The sequence below is a fragment of the Bombus impatiens genome, unplaced genomic scaffold (assembly GCF_000188095.3).
Source record: "Bombus impatiens unplaced genomic scaffold, BIMP_2.2 scf_0049, whole genome shotgun sequence".
NCBI classification, from domain to species: domain Eukaryota; kingdom Metazoa; phylum Arthropoda; class Insecta; order Hymenoptera; family Apidae; genus Bombus; species Bombus impatiens.
The window spans coordinates 572,760-587,692 of NT_176468.1; the positions used below are offsets into that span (position 1 = coordinate 572,760).

At 35.3% G+C, this 14,933-nt stretch overlaps 1 protein-coding gene across 2 annotated transcripts in view; it reads right to left on the reverse strand.

The window, feature by feature from the left end:
* Positions 1-14,897, reverse strand: part of LOC100746123 (failed axon connections) — a 55,544-nt gene extending 40,647 nt beyond the window's left edge. Inside the window, exon 1 of one of the 2 annotated variants that reach the window (XM_012391343.3) lies at positions 14,291-14,897. In XM_012391343.3, coding sequence (XP_012246766.1) covers positions 14,291-14,635 — 345 coding nt within the window. In that variant the 5' untranslated portion in view covers positions 14,636-14,897. The remainder of the gene's footprint in view (positions 1-14,290) is intronic. The other variant, XM_003485303.4, reaches the window with a different exon arrangement.
* Positions 14,898-14,933: the final 36 nt, after the last annotated feature.

Genomic DNA, 14,933 nt, shown 5'->3' on the forward strand with positions numbered 1-14,933 from the left:
CATCGAGAAAGATCCAAACGCCGTTACTAGGCAGTTTCTGTCTGGAGATTGATTCCTAATACAACGTGTGTCCCATTATATCGACATCTCTAAAGTACAATTCTATGTGATTTCTAGGGAGAATAATACAACCGATCCACACCTTCGTCAGGCAAAACGTTTATCCCGTGACCGTGGCTGCGTTCGGCGACCAGTTGTCACCTCGAACCCAGTTTCGCTTTTATAAATATCAAACAATTACAAATGACAATTGCTTAATTACAGTTATGATAAAATCTAGGCTAAAGCATTGGAAGGCTTCCTCAAAATTGCAAAGGGAAGGCTCCGGTTTTCCTTTCATCTCCGACATATATATAATGTAAAATATAAAGATTTCATGATCTTTTATCATTGATAGAATAACAAATAGAATAAATAATAGAATAAGTTTTCAAGCCATCTTACGAAACTTATATTATTTATTAAACTTAGTCCATGCCTTTCGGCTTTGGACGACTTCCGGTTTACATACTTTCTTACATTCTACTTAAGTCACCTCACAGTACACTTATGCTACCTTGTAATACGACCTTACGAAACTTATATTAACTTGTTATAAATAATTAGCCATGTTACTGCACCACGCCTGAAAAATTACTGAAAATTCTCAACGCGAGAATTGATTGTAATTTTAATAAATATTAAAAAAAAACAAAAAAAATCTTACGAAACTTTTCCTTTACGGATCGTTCATATTACTTTGTCTTAATAGAAGTTTCTACTAAATACAACAGTCTCTTAAGCACAGTATTATTCAAATGATACAGCGTGATAATAATCAAAGATGAAGTTTGCTGCAACTTTGAAATTTATTCAAACGAAACGCAATATACTATTAGAACGTGAGCTAAACATATAGCTTCTTGCAATTTTCGACAACTGGGAACAAACTACCCCAAACATCTGTCCCGTCACTGTTCAGCCTAGTTATTTATGGGTAGGCAAGTTACGAATTCTAATTAGATCTGAAACTCGTCTCGCCTGACTCAATAGGGATCGGCGCGTTATAAACTCTCGAGAACATCCTAAACTTCAAGAACACGAATCGGTTTTCCAAATTAACACAGGCATTGGCCTACGCTCGTGTAACTCGTGTGCGACGAAACAAACTTTGAAAACTACTCCAAGACGCTCCTTGTCGTTTCACACGCGATACGACAATAATAGGATGACTACTATTGTTCAAGACTGTCTTATCGTTAGATTATTGCTCGAATAAGATCTCGTTGTTTATGTATAGTTGTGTATATATGTCGTGTTTCGTAGAAAATAAATTCGCAGGATAAAAACGGAGAAATTGAAATTCTATGAGAGCAAATATTAAGCAACTCGAATGACCCGTTTTCAAGAAACTGGAACACACGCAGAAAATTGAACATTTCAGCAAAATACGATTTAAAGTTTATTTAATTCCTCGAATTTTTCAAACTATTTCGAACGATCTGAATTCGACGTTTATCACAGCTCCGAGATAAATATATCGAGTTTTAATAATAATAATGATGATTATAACTGTTGCGTTTTAACGTCACTACAAGACAAGAACCCACGAGTCTCGATTATCGCTTCTTCGTAAATGAAGCACCGTTTAAAAGGTTATCAGGACTATTTGCAGATTTTGAGCTGCATTTACAACTACTTGAGAACTGGTCGAAGAAAAAACCAGTGGAAGTGAAAATAAATGAAGCCAGCGATATTTTTAAATATACGAACTCTGGATTTGCTAACTACGGAACTTCTGGACCCAGGAACTTCGAGTTCAGTAACTCTGAAACTCAGGAATTTAGTACGCTGAGTTTAGTACGCTTTGCTAACAGTTTCCAACGTGTATAATTTAGCGGTCGAATTTATTAGGCGGCCACGTTAAATGCTCCCATTTCGAAACGATCTTAAGAAATGATGACAAGGAGGGCGTTGATATACAATTTCTAATTAGCCAAGTTTCTTGATTATTTTGCAAGTAACACTCGCAAATTCCCTCGACGCTCTCGCACGAATACATAATTCTAATTGAATAATCAATTTCCTGATAATTCCAGTCAATTATCATAATCGATAAACCATCGTCAGGAACCGAACACTTATGAATTGGAGTATTCATCAATTTTTTATCTTATAGAATGTTAATCGATTTTTAAACGTTATCTTAGACCGGTTTGTTACTTACGCTTAAAATAATGTGCAGAATAATATTTATGTATTATGTGACATATGTAGAAGTATAAATAAATGTAATCTGAATTTGCGAATGTGACGATGGTGAGAGTATAACGGAACAGCCGAATTTGTTTTAAGATACAGGTTACGAAGGAGGAACAGTTCTAAGAATGCGCGTGGAGATTAAGATACACGATGCCATGTGGAAACTTGGCCAGCGCGTGGCAAGAACGTGTTACATAGAAATGTTCATGTTTCGTGTTTCATAGAAAATGAATAGGAATTTTAAAATACTTCTCTTTTATCACGAATAATCGTACTTATTATCTTATACATTCTTATAAACAAAATTCAGACGGATCAAGGTAACTATATTCCTTCTTTATTTCGAATTTCCTGATTCTTTTCTCAAGTCATTTGTATATAATAATATTAATAAAAATAATAATAATAATAATAAAGGACTAAGAGTATGAAAATAAAGGACACATATATAATAATTCTACAAATCTACATTGCTGCACGCAATAATATCTTCTCTTAATTTTTAACAGGTGCTATGCATTCGTAAATTGGCAGACTTCCCTCAAATCGTTCGTATACGTATAAATAATAATAATAGTAAAAGCATAGAGCATCAAAGTTGCAGAACATACACGCCACGATTAACTTCTAAACTAGAACCTCTTGAAAACTTTTTGCAAGTACTCCACCATCTCAAGAAATATATTACTCCTCTTGTAATTCTTCGAACGGAAATTCTATCTACGTTTTTTATCATCGTTGGAGAACATAGAAAATATAATCGAGTGGATAAATGCACGCTATATGAAATAAGACTCATCTCAATTACAACGTATCGCATTTATCAAGTTCATTTATATTCGATAATGATCCACGCCTGAACCATTCACGAAGGTCAGTCCCATAATTTTCAATATCAAAATGGATAGACAACGATACGAAGCGACCGATCAATCATGCAATTTAAGCACTCGACCAAACTGCACGTCGCTTAATCGGGAACACTTAGACGATGTAATAAAGTTTCGCTAAAGGTGTCCATGGCTGATAACTCCTCCCAACCTAAATACCAGGCCCACTTTTGTTTTTTCCTCGTGAACTGCGTTCTCCGTAGTTCCTATGAGTCAGCTCATTCCATGGCTCGTTAAATCCCGACCCAGCCCAAGCCATAACTGCAGATCTTTTGGACTGTTTCCTCTAGAACCAGTCTCCTCTCAAACAATTGCACCGTTGCCATTGTCACTTGCGTCTGATTTATTATTTTTCATCTACACCTTCTTATCTACGATTAATGATGGATACGTTATCTCATCTTCGATGGGAGAAACTTGTCTTAGAAAATTGATTTCGAATTCCTTTTTAACCTTTTTTTATTTATTTATTTAAATTTTACAATTTGTCCAGTAGGACATTTGGTAAAATATTATAGCGGTATATTAATATAACATGTGGGTGGCTATCCCCAGCGGGGTACCATCATCGTGTCCTTTTTAACCTTGTACCACTTTTCAGACAATTCTTTCCTTCTCGTTTTATTTTGTACTTGTACACGTAATAAACATTGTAGTTTATTATTCGTCTATCATCATATCGTCATTCCAGCATCGGTACTGATTTTGTACAATAGAAGACTTTTATTCTTATTCCGCAGCAGTATCGAATTTTGCAGAATGGAAAAATTGCAAACGATTTATTAATTTAGACATTTTTAGTTTGCCGAATTTAAAATTCAATTTCTTTGGTCCAAGTGCAAGACTCGATGCCTCGAATCCACCAATTATTATTTATTTTTAATTATCTATTAATTCCTGCAGTTCATGCACAAGTTCTCCACTCGATTATCACATCTTTGAACATTCTACCATAGGAACAAAAAGTCATCATTGCCCTATCATTCCTTGATTAACAGCAACAACCACCTGTTACACGCTTCAATCTTCCTAAATATCTAAAAGCATCGTCAAGCTTCTTAAGCTCTAATCGATTCTCTTAAAAGCCATAAGATAGACATATACGAGATCGTTAAACCGAGATGCGCGACCTCGATCGAGTTTACCAGGGTTCTTTGCAACGAGATCTGCTTTCTCTCATTACGCCGTCATGAAAGTATAATACTTATGCTCGATGGAGCACCGAGAGATCCTCATATAATATTAAGTGGTTACTTACAAGTTGACTGCTAGACTACGAATTTTTATGTGTCCATAGGAAATTCAAAAGTGTTGAGAAGCATAGGCTGTGCATAATATGCAAAACTATATGAAATATTCAGAATAGAATACCTGTTATAACATTTAACACGAGGAGAGCTCGAAAGCCAATCGGTGTAAGTCAGCTTTTCGTTTACGCTCTTTTGTCTCGAAACATTCTGTCGACGGAACGATTTATTCTTTATAATTCATTGATTAATTCAGTTATTGTAACGTAATTATTTAACTGTTCCGTCGATTGAAAGTTCCGCCAACGAAAAGGTATTTTCACGGGCTAAATCAATTTTCATGGAAACCTCACTTACGCCGAATACCTTCACAGCCATTCAAATGAAACAAATCGTAATTTATACTATGATTGCAAAAAGTAGTTCCACGCACCCTTATTTTCCAACGAAGCGTTCTTCTTATTTGATTCTATACTTTATTTCCATGGTATCGAATCTTTGTAATCATATTGTAATCATATCAATGTTCGATCTCATTAATTAGTATACAAATGCAGTTGGTATACTTTCTGTAGCCACTGAAAATTCCATTTTTCTTTACTTATATTCATAAAGATATGATGTTACATAAAAATCCGTATTCTACTTATTGTAAAAGTAACCGATACAATCCCCACTCTCTCCCCTCCAACATCTCTCTACCCCCACTCCTGACAATAAAACCACCGCTACAATCGGCCGTTTAACGGGCGACTGTACGATGCAATTATAATGTATCGCTTTCGTAGTCGACTTCTCGTGCTCAGTATGTATCGCGGATACTGGTCGCGGGTAAATCGGACCGGAAACGAGTTTAGCGTGTTGGAGAAACGTCGGAAACAATCGATTGGCCGAGCACAAATGGTTCGGCCCGACAAACCTTCGTTGGACATGCGCATTACGTGCGCGTCTCTCTCTCTCTCCCTCCCTCCATCCTCGTTCTTTCTTCGGTCGTTCGCACGCATGATTCGTTGCCCTACCTGTTTCGACCTTCGTCGAACATCCCGTCGAATCTTTCCTGATCGATTTGCAAGTTTTGTAATGGAAATTTACAAGAGATTTGTTAGGTTATAATTGCATTTGTTCTCTTATCTTTCCCTTGAGAAAAGAGACTAGGTTAAGTTAAAAATTGCTGCTTCGAAAGCAATGAGAGTGCAACGATATATTGCTAGGGTAGACTATAATATTTAGTTCACATACTAGTCTGTTTAAAACGTTCGTAGAGTTAGATCAGTAAATCGCGCGACGATTTTAGCAGCGAGTTTTCGCGTTTCTAAATCAATTTTTAAAATCGACCGCATACTTGTTAAATTGACCTACCTATTACTAAGCTTTTCAGCGATCATCCGGCCAGTAACTCGCCGATTTGATAAGACAAATTTACGAACACGTTCGATGTTCTCATCGGTGGCAAGGTAGAAGGTCGAGCCTCGCAAGTATCATCGTTTTTCACGTCTTTTCTCTTCCTGCTTGAAAACACTTCGTCCATTTGTAAATGGTTGCTTCGAGCATTCTCTTCGTATGGTTCTTTTAGCATATCAACCAGTTCAGTTCCTTTCTTCCCGAGTTTTACGAGAAATTTTGCACGAATGCGTTCGGCCTTTAAAAAGATCACCAGACGTTTCCAGGACGTGTGTCGGCCGAAAGAAACATGAGCATACTAAAGAAGTTGCCATAAGCGAACGGCTTATCGTAGACTCGCGAAATTTAATCTGTTTATAGATAAGGCTATGAGCTGCATTCCTCGTCCTACCAAATGGTCGTAGCATTGCTGAGATGACAGTAAAAATATCACGCTACTAACTTCTTGTACAGAGGAGTACGGTAACAGAACGATTATGAGATATGAAGATACAAATACGTAATTTCTACGTCTTATGGCTTATAATGGCAAAATTTCAGAATAGAACTATACATATGTATATGAAAAAATTACACATTGGAATTATGAATCAGTATACCTACGACTGTGTGGAATTTTTAATTGATGAATGGGAAAGAACGTTACATGTTACGCTAAATATACCACATTACAAATTTTAACGATAATACGCTATATATAGATAAGAAGCCCAATAAAATGAAGCACATAATAAATTATCAGAAAGCAGTTATTTCTATAGCAATCACAGTCTCGACGACGCTAATGGTAACTTTTCAGATTCGAAGAGATATATAGAGAAAGAGCAAACAAGAAAACGACGAAACGAACATCTTTATGATATAAAAGCTTCCTGAAAAGCAGGTGGCATATCGTTAGAGACTGCAATATATATTAATATATATTAATAATATATCAAGAGATATGCAGCATGACCGTACAAGGTTGGAGAAAAAAAACTAAAAGAGGAGAAGCAGAGAAGGCATTACAGATAAATTAGCACAATTTCACGCGTTCCCGTGTCCCGCTAACTTTCGCACCGAAAAGCGCGTCTTGCCAAGAAAGCGTGAGAAGCAGATATGAAACAGAGAATTCTTGTTTCAGATTTTTTCATAACCTAGATTCGCGTATTAGCGCTGATCCAGGTCTCTCTGCACACCTTCGAAAGTAGCATCTTCCTTCTCTTTTGTTTCGCAACTCTATGCAAATCGTGCATCCTTTCAAGGACTTCCAATATTCCGATGAATATTCATTTACCATAGCATAGCATTCTTCGTAACAAACACGTTCGTACAATAGACAACTTATTTTCTTCGAACTTTTTGTCGCCCTTTGTATTGTAAATTTTCGTTAAAACTCACTGGAACAATGATTAACCTGCTGTTTTATTATGTGATATCTTTTACAGTCTCTATTTGTTATTCAAATCAGCGAGAGACAAGAGAATCTACGTGCGAGAAATATTATTTTTATCTTTGATACAATAGCGTGTGTATATACGATACAGTGACAATTTAAAAGTTTCTATCTGGATTTTTTGTTCGTTCCTAAAATAGGTATCTCGAGATGTAAAGCTAAATATTTACGAAGCTAAAATCAGGAAGAAAGGAGAGACTTGGCCGTTGTTATTATCTTTAATACTGGCCGACATTTTTACATTTTTATTTGTTTCTAAAATAAATATTTCGCGACGTAAATCCAAATATTTGTGGAATTAAAAAATGACGAAAAGAAGGCTTCTTTCGACTGGTTTCTAAAACTGGATGAAAGGTACAGTGTAGCACATTCAGGCCGCCATAAAGATGTTGAGAAATCCCAAAATATCAATTCTGTATTTTCCACGGCTGATCTTAACACGGTAACCAAGAGAACAGCTCGTAATACTTCGCACGACACACCCCATATAATTTCAGGCTAAGAGAATAACTAACAGACAATGCACAATAACCGAGGCTGCGACGTCGATTTCTGTGGCATAATTGTGTAGCCTTAAACAAGGCTATAATTGTGTTTCCAATAAACAATGATGGTTTACATTCCAGATTGAAAAAAAGAAACAATCCCGTTGCAATCGTTCGATCATTTTTGTCGAAATTCCATTTTACCAATTAACGTCTTAAGCTCGAATAAGATAAATTATTAATGGAATACAGGATTTGGTTCGTTTTAATTTTATGTTACGCATCTTCTTTAATTAAACATTTTTTTTCTTTGGTAAAATTTTTCTTTGGATTTTGAGAATCACAGCAGGGTTGAGAAAGATGTAAAAAATCTTGGAAATATGAACGAAGGAAAAAAAAAGGGACAATTTCTTCTAAAGATAGAAGACAATAGAACAGTGTTGTTCAGTGTACCATAATAATAACAACAGTACTATTCCAAATGTAGTGATCTAACACCAAATATAGGGATGCATAGTATTTATCATGGAATCTGTAAGGATAGAAAGCATTTCTTAGAAATTACACGCATCGTTTATAGCCGGTGCAAAATTGGTCAAGTTGGCCAATTGATCCGGGCCACTCCACGCGTTATTTATACCTATCTTGATAATGATTAGTTCAATAGGAACTTCCTCCGTATTACCTGTGACCTCTTTTGTTTCGCTTCTGTCATTTTGCCATTCGAACAGCCATACATTGCGGACGAGTTACTACGATTCTTTCGATGGGAATACGATCTATAATCGTTTCAGGCCGAGATTTCCGACCAGATTCCAACAAACAAGAAGGTAAGATTTTCCCATCTTCATCCAGTCCAGGAATTAAGCTCTTCGAAGCGTTTAGTATTGCGAAGAAGTAAAATAAGTTCTATTCCAGCCATCGAAGAATTGATTTTTAATTACTGTTTGCCGAGATAGAGGCTCTTAATTGATAGAATTTTCTATAGAGGTAGAAAATTACACTAGAAAGGAATGTTATTCTTAATAAAGAAGACGATAAATACATGCATATCATAATAAGAAATAGTCATTTATACTAGAAGATAGTAATGCATATTTTTAATAACAGAGAGAATGGTAAACATAAACATATAGTAATAATCTCTTTCTTAACATATTCCTAACAAGTAAGAAATCATTAAAATTCTTAAAAATGCATTTTGTTACAAAACATGAATAATATAGATCAGTTAATTTGACTCGTTTTTAAGCATAAAATTTGTATCAGAGAAATTCAGATGGCAAATATAGGTGTATGGGAAGATATATCATAAGAGAAGAGATGTTATATATATTTAATAATAATAATTATATATATAATAATTATATGTTTCATAAAAATTTGTTTCACATTGTTAGATTCACAAAACACGAAGATGGGGGTAGCCACCCACATGTTATATTATTATACCACTAAGCTATAATATTTAACCAAATGTCCTACTGGACAAATTGTAAAATTTAAATAAATAAATAAATAAATAAAAACATTGTTAGGCATACAACCCTTATAAATCTAGAAAATTTCGATTATTTATTCTTTAAGAAATTTATTATGCCATTTTGCCTATTCTGGTAGTTTTAGTGTTAAATATCATTATATTAGGTGACTAACGCAACAATTACCACTATGATTCAGTCAGAGCATGCGTATGAAATCAAGAGCTGCGATCGGGGAATCCAGAAGCGGGTACCGGAAGTGGAGGCGTCAGTAACACTTGACAATTGCGACTGATAAATTACATAAAGCGCAATCCTCCATTAGGATGTCTAAAAATAGCCCTCTCAATCCGAAAAGACCAGACGAAACAATGCTATATTTATTCGTCCAACATTTTCAAAGAATTTGAGATAATTGAGATTTGGAAAGTATATTTTCACAGAAAATTACACAAATTCTCTGCATACTCTTTGCGGAACGATTTATCAATTATCGAAATTACACTTGGAGAATTGACGAGTTACGATTTATAGCTTAGAAACCTTCGTTGCTTGCAATTTCAAAACGGACTGTTTTAAGAACAAAAAGAACGTTGAATAAATTCTTCAAATTCTATTTTTCAGATGCAACGCGACTGCGCTGAATTAGATAACGTAAATTGATAAAAAAAGAAAATTACAAATGCGAATTTATTAAAAAGACATTAGGAATATTGCTTTTGACACAACTTTAGCAGTTATCATTTAATATTAGTAACTCGTAATTTGTGTCTTGTAAAATTTCATAATACTATTGTAATAATGTTATTAATACTAATATAACAATAATACCATTTCTTTTATAACATCTGGATGCCATGTATCTCTGATTTATTGATGAAGGATAGACGAGAGTATAGAATTAAGTAGAGAAATATGGACTGTCTAAAATCTACGTTTTAGAAGGTCCGTGCAACGTTCCTTTTCAGGGGAAAACGTTATATGTTCAACAGATGTTGTGAGAAGACCCCTGCGATTCTGGCGGCCAGATGAAAAAGAACGCCGCTCTAGCAACAGTTAGAAGGAGATGGATATAGCTTCCAAAAGTGTTTCAAAAGTGTCGACCACCCTAGAATGAAATTCCATTCGTTCCAAACACGGTACAGAAAAATTCCTGGATTCTTTTCTTCTTTAACACGAAACTAAATACGCGAAGAATTTGTTTCCCGTTATTGGGAAACGGTTTACTATATATTTGTAAGAGAAAACACTGCTTTTTGTAATAATACGTTAATTAATTTCGAGATTAAAGGTTTCAATAGTTTTTTGTTTATGTTATATTAATTATGGAAATTATTCAAACGAAGAGAATGACACGATCTACAGTATATAGTTTTATTATTTTAAAAGGGTATGATATATAGTTTACGTATATAATATTTAAGTTATTTCTGATATATAATTTAAAAAAGATTTGTAGTCTGATAATTTTAAAAATTGACGTTACAATTACTCGTGTTTTGTTAATGTACGTATTATACATTGTGCCCGTATCAGTATTCGAAAAACGTAATATACATTTACACGCAATATCATTTACCATCTATGGAAATTTGTCGTTTGCCATTTGAAATTGTATTACAATGTATCAATCAACATCATTATCATACAATGATAACAACATACGATTGCTAATATGCAAAGTTCTACCATATCAACCAAGTAAACGGAAGTACCGTTTGTAAAAAGTACTATATATTTGATAATACCTACTGTAAGACTGACTTTAAGACAAATATAAAAATAAATATGTATAAACACAAAGGTATATGTACATTCTAAAAATCACAATCGAACGAAATTTCATACAACTAGAACAAGAAAAAATACAAAGTACTATCTAACGTGATATGTACTTGTTCCACATGTAAGTTCCGTAATAAGACATTCCGATTATTTATTGTCTGCTTCGTGACCCGCGACCAATATCGCCGTCGTCGACGATATAAATAAATCGATAGAAAAACGCGCGTAAACAGCCGCGAAGATAGTTGATCAAATATCACAGCTATCCAGAGAGTAACAATAAGAAACCACTATCTCCGTCTCTTTCTTTGTGTACAGAAAGATATTCGTTATCCTGAAAGAGCAAGTATTACGTCGCCTAAAAATACGACAGAACAATTTTTATGACGGCGGTAAAAAGAAATCATTGCTGGAGAATTGGCACAGCAGTTTACTAACTCTTCCCAATTCTATTTAACTTCAGTCTTTTTTTTTTAAAAAAGAATCGTTTAACCACTAAAACAAGAAATCAATTGTAGATGAAACCGATGTACCTTTTGTTATTATAACGTTCAAAATTTACTAAACAACTTAGGTTAGGTTCGATCTCGATAAATTTATTTAAATATTTATGCAACGTAATTGAATATATAAAAGTACTCTCTTCGCTTAAAAAATTGTTTACCCCGCAAAGAAACCTAACCTAACCTGTTTGGTACATTTTCAGCATTAAATGGATTAAACTGAAAAGGCATTCCATTGTTCGAATCTTCTATTTCGTAAAGAAAAAAAGGAATCAAATAATGAAAATTGAGAAAAGTCACTGAATTGTATCAGTACATAAACTAATTTTACGTATAAATCTATAAAATTAAAAATTACAAATTGATCATTTTGTCCAGTCTGGTAATTTCAGTATCGGTAATAACAGATTTATATATTTGTATAAGAAATTATTCCAATCCCTAGGAACGCATCGTGAATCGCTTGTATATCTATAGAACTAAACATTAGACATTGTGATTCCTCAGAAGCCCCCTAGTATCGCTAACACATCGATAATCGTTAGTAGTATCTCTGGTGCGTATGTTCGGAAGCGAAGTAGTCTGCTACGCGTCCTTTCCACCCCCCTCGGAAACAAACGCGCAGGATCAGCGGCGCATACGGGGTCACTTTTGCCTCTGTTCAAGTTGGAAGCCCTCCAATAGGCTTCCCCGGCTCGCCCCCCACGCGACTCGTTGAAACCCGTTTTAAAAGTCCGTAAAGGAATGCATGCCGCCGGGCCTTTCACCTCTTTCGCGAGAAAATGTATTTTCATGCTTTTCGATCGCGTGTGCCAGTCATCCGGCTGCCTTACTCTCGCGCCGGATATACAATTTTTACGATGGAAAACGGTAGCTACATCGCGCATGGAGAGAGAAATCGGTTCTTAATGTACATATCTGTTTTTTTTTTTTTTCGAAACGCTACATTGGAAATCAGAACGTGACCCCGACACGGGTCATGGATATTTCATATTTATTATTTTATTCAAATGGACGATTCGTAGAATTATATGTATATAGCATGTGTAACAGAGCGAGATCTACTATAACGAGGTCGATATGTATAAGATTGCTGGGTTTCGAAAGAGCGTAACAGGTTTGATGTTCCAGCGGATTAGGTTGATACGTATATGTATACAATGGTTGCAAAAAGTATCGGCACATGTACTTATTTTCCAATGGAGGAGTCTTTTATTAGTAGACTGCAGATTTTTATGAATTTATGCAAAATTTGAAGATGTAACAATGAACAGAATGTATATAGTGTACAACAATACATAATATATATACAGCAGAATACCCTTCACAAACTTCTAATAGATAAACATAAATATTAATTTTCATAAAAATTTGCAGTCCATTTGTTAGGCTGTACATTTTACATTTCATTTTCATAGTACCAAATCTTTGTCATCGTATGAGAGCACTATTAAACGATGCGAAATTTAATATACTTGAATCTAATTAATTAGTATGTAAATGCACTAACACACATAATAGTGTGCCAATAATTTTTGCAGACACTGTATGTATCGTGTAATAGGAATAAGATTCTTGTATGTTTAGCTATTACGTGCACGATTACATGCTTCATCTTCGTTCAAAGAGTCGTGAGTACATTATCTAACGCTTGTCTACAAGCTCGAGTATGAACAGTACGATTTCTATCAATATTTACACAATAAAGTTTCAAGGTAGGCTATTGGATCAATTTATTTTGATCTTAAAGAAACCTGAGAACTTCTAAACTAAACAGTGCATACAGAAGTTGCAATAACAACTACTCTGATTAATAATAAATTAACAATGCAACATCTCATGCATTCGAACCTAAGTTAATGATTTGAAAAATTCATGCAAATGCCCATCGAGTTTTCAGTCAAGAGAAATCGATATCGTAGTAAGAGGTATTTTTAAATTCTCGATAAAATCACGAATCATGAGAGAACGAATGATTAATAAAATAAGAAGAACGAACGAAGAAAAACGAAATCCTGATTGAGCAGAAAACTACGAAAAGTGACAGAAAACAGTATCGAAGATGCATTTAAACATTACTTTGAATGTACAAAGGTTGACAAGAGTCGCCATTTTGAAATAATCGGTAAAGGATCCAGCTTCTCTATCAATTTTTAAAATACATCATGCTTATCGATTCGATGGAATTGTATATATCCCCGAGATGATACGTGATGAATACATTGGAAATTAACTCGGTAGATTTATAATGACGGAAGTCCAAAAAAAAGTTCTTGGATATACCCGGAAGAAACATGACGGCTGGGGTACAACCTTGGGAGCATTGTGCTCGCATCGATCTCCCTGTTTTGCCCCGTGTCATGAGTTTCGAAATTCAAATGATCGGAAAGTACGGGGAGAGTATATCTGTTAAAAGAATGACATCTAGAAAAACATCAATTACAAGATGTCTTAAAAAATTAACTCTAAAATGGAGTTATGGAAATGTTGTAATTATTTAACAAGATTACGATGTAATAAGTATGATGTCAGAATACAAAGTATATATTAACCCTACGTTTAATAGTAATCAGTGAATAGAAACAATATCTTATGAAAGGAAATTTAAGAATCTGAGGATTATTTAAATTGAAAAAAAAACATTTTTTTATTCCCAGACAATCGAGCGATTAATAATTCTCTACTTCGAATGTACTATTTTAAAGTAATCTCCGCCAAACTTTATATATCACCTTTCTGTTTTGTCACTATTCTAGCAAATAAACAAGGATCTGAAAACGGTAAATATGTAAATCTTTTCTACGATAAATGAAAATACTTACCTCGTATTTGATGCCGTTGAGCCGCAACCATGTCTCCACCTTAAGACAATACGGCGAGATGGAGGGTAGAAGCGGTATTCGAAAGAACTGATACAGATAAACAATATCCTTCTCGTAGTTGGTCTTATGCACGCTGATAGCCTTGGTCGGTGCGTTGGATGGCGTAGCGGCCGCGGCGTCAGCGGCCTCTTCCTTCTTACCACTATCTTCCTTCTTCGCCGCATCTTTCTCCTCTTGCTTGTTGTCCGGCGGCGTTTCGTCCTTCAATGCCTCCTTCATCTCTTTCACGTCTTTAATCTCCTTGCTCTCGGGCCCGGTATTTTCTGTCTCCGTTGCCATCGTCATTATCTCTCGATTTTACTCTTACTTTTTCACAGGTCCGACCCGGTCTCGAAGTGAAAACGAAGAAAACGCTTCGTTACAGAGCGGAGCGGAGCTAAGCCAAGCGAACAAACGTCAGCGGGCAAGTTCTCGAGCGACACTGGAAGAGCCTATCCTCTCGAAGACAGCGCGCACCACACAAACGTACGCCGAGTACTCGTCTAGATCCCTCTGCTTGCCGGCCGGTTGATTCCTTCTCGTCGCTGCTCCGTTCTGTCCGTGGCTCCTGTCCCCCCAGCTGAAACCGGCGCTGCGCATGCGC